Below are 2,036 nucleotides of genomic sequence, written 5' to 3'. Positions count from 1 at the left end.
TCTTTAGATAATGCGTCACGGAGGTGCTTAGGCCCCAGAGCAATAACTTCAGTTTTATCTGAGTTTAACATTAGAAAATTACAGGTCATCCAGGTTTTAACATCCTGAAGGCACATTTGAAGTTTAGCTAACTGATGAGTTTCATCTGGCTTGATCGATAGATATAACTGAGTATCATCTGCATAACAATGAAAGCTTATGGAATGTTTCCTGATAATATTGCCTAAGGGAAGCATATATAAAATGAAGAGGATTGGTCCAAGGACAGATCCTTGAGGAACTCCATGACTAACTTTGGCATGCATGGTGGACTCATCGTTAACATGTACAAACTGAAATCGATCTGATAAATAGGACTTAAACCAGCTTAGAGCGGTTCCTTTAATGCCAATGAAATATTCCAGTCTCTGCAATAGGATCTGATGGTCAATGGTATCAAATGCAGCACTAAGATCTAATAAAACCAGTACAGAGACAAGTCCTTTGTCTGATACAATAAGGAGGCCGTTAGTTTGGGCTTTTTCAGAAGAGGTTTAATTACATTATTAAACATTATTTAATTACAGCTACTTTAAAGTACTGTGGTACATAGCCTGTTGATAGAGATAGATTGATCATATCTAGTATAGAGGTGCTGACTAAGGGTAAAACATCTTTAAGCAACCTAGTCAGGATGGGGTCTAAGAGGCAGGTTGATGGTTTAGATGAAGAAATTATTGAAATTAGTTGGTAAAGATTGAGTGAAGCAAAACAGTCTAAACATGTATCTGGTTCTACAGCTGTTTCTAAGGTTCCTGAGTTAAGAGATAAGTCGGTGCCAATTTTGTCTCTAATAGCTAGAATTTTATCATTAAAGAAGCTCATGAAGTCGTAACTACTGAGAGCTATGTGAATACTTGGCTCAATAGAGCTGTGACTCTCTGTCAGCCTGGCTACAGTGCTGAAAAGAAACTTGGGGTTGTTCCTATTTTCCTCTATTAATGACGAGTAGTACGCTGCTCAAATAATATCAAGTAACAATTTGTCAATCATAGATAATCCCGCCCTGAAGCACTCTGCTTTATGGTCTATTTTCCTCTAAATGGGACTATAATTTACTAAGTGAACATCATCTTGTATTGAAGAAGACATGAAACTTGTGATTGAGACCATAGGAAAGTGTTTACTGAAATAAATGCTGAGAAGTAGGTCATAGAAGTAGAAAGTCATTTTCCCTTATTTCTAATGGAGCTGGACTTCTTTTTGCAACCAGAAGAGTCGCCCCCTTGCGGGCCATTCGATAGAATGCAGGTTTAAGAGACTTCCGCGTTCACATCAGTTTGCTGACCGGAAGCTTCCCGCTTCGGTGGCTATTGAACATTCACAAATTGCATGACATTTTCCCACAGTTCTGTCCATATAAACAATGCACCCCTGTCATTGATTGATTTGTCCAGATTGATTTAATCCGACTTCCAGGCTAACGTTGGCTGGGTTAATGTGATAGCTAACATCAGTTTGCTAGTTTCAGATGTTGTGAGTGAAACATGCAAGGCTTCACATTTAATGCACAAGTAAACTTTTTGTTCTGACAAGAACAATGCTTCATTAAATAATATATTTAAGTCACCGTGTTTATTAACGTGTCCTTTTCCAGGCACAGATATTTCAGTGGGTGAGGAGGTCGCAATAAAGTTGGAGTGTGTGAAGACCAAACACCCCCAGCTCCACATCGAGAGCAAGATCTACAAGATGATGCAAGGAGGAGGTAAAGTAGCAGCTCACATGCTCAAATCCTCATCTCTCATTTGACTCGTGTTCTCCATCTCAGCCCTACTGTGCTAAGTTTCCATATATTTATCATTTTGTCCCTCTCTCTCTTGGTCCTTAAGATTTATACATTCTACTTTTAGGGATTAGGGATGCACCGAATGTTGGGCCACCGAAATTAATCGGCCAAAAATAGCAAAAAAAAGCATTTAAATTTTTTTCAAATTTGGAGTGCACACGTATTCAAGCCTTTATTGTAAATCCACTGAAACGGCCCAGTGCAAGCT

The 2,036-nt window shown here is 38.8% G+C and overlaps 1 protein-coding gene across 1 annotated transcript in view; it reads left to right on the top strand.

Annotated features, from left to right (window-relative positions):
- csnk1db (casein kinase 1, delta b) overlaps positions 1 to 1,804 on the top strand; it is a 9,586-nt gene extending 7,782 nt beyond the window's left edge. The window contains exon 2 of the mRNA XM_046069405.1: positions 1,637 to 1,804. Coding sequence (XP_045925361.1) covers positions 1,637 to 1,791 — 155 coding nt within the window. The 3' untranslated portion in view covers positions 1,792 to 1,804. The remainder of the gene's footprint in view (positions 1 to 1,636) is intronic.
- The last annotated feature ends 232 nt before the right edge of the window (positions 1,805 to 2,036 follow it).

Source organism: Micropterus dolomieu, linkage group LG14 (genome assembly GCF_021292245.1).
Source record: "Micropterus dolomieu isolate WLL.071019.BEF.003 ecotype Adirondacks linkage group LG14, ASM2129224v1, whole genome shotgun sequence".
Classification (NCBI taxonomy): Eukaryota; Metazoa; Chordata; class Actinopteri; order Centrarchiformes; family Centrarchidae; genus Micropterus; species Micropterus dolomieu.
Note: the sequence above shows the minus strand (reverse complement) of the source record. Positions and strands in the feature narration are given on the sequence as shown.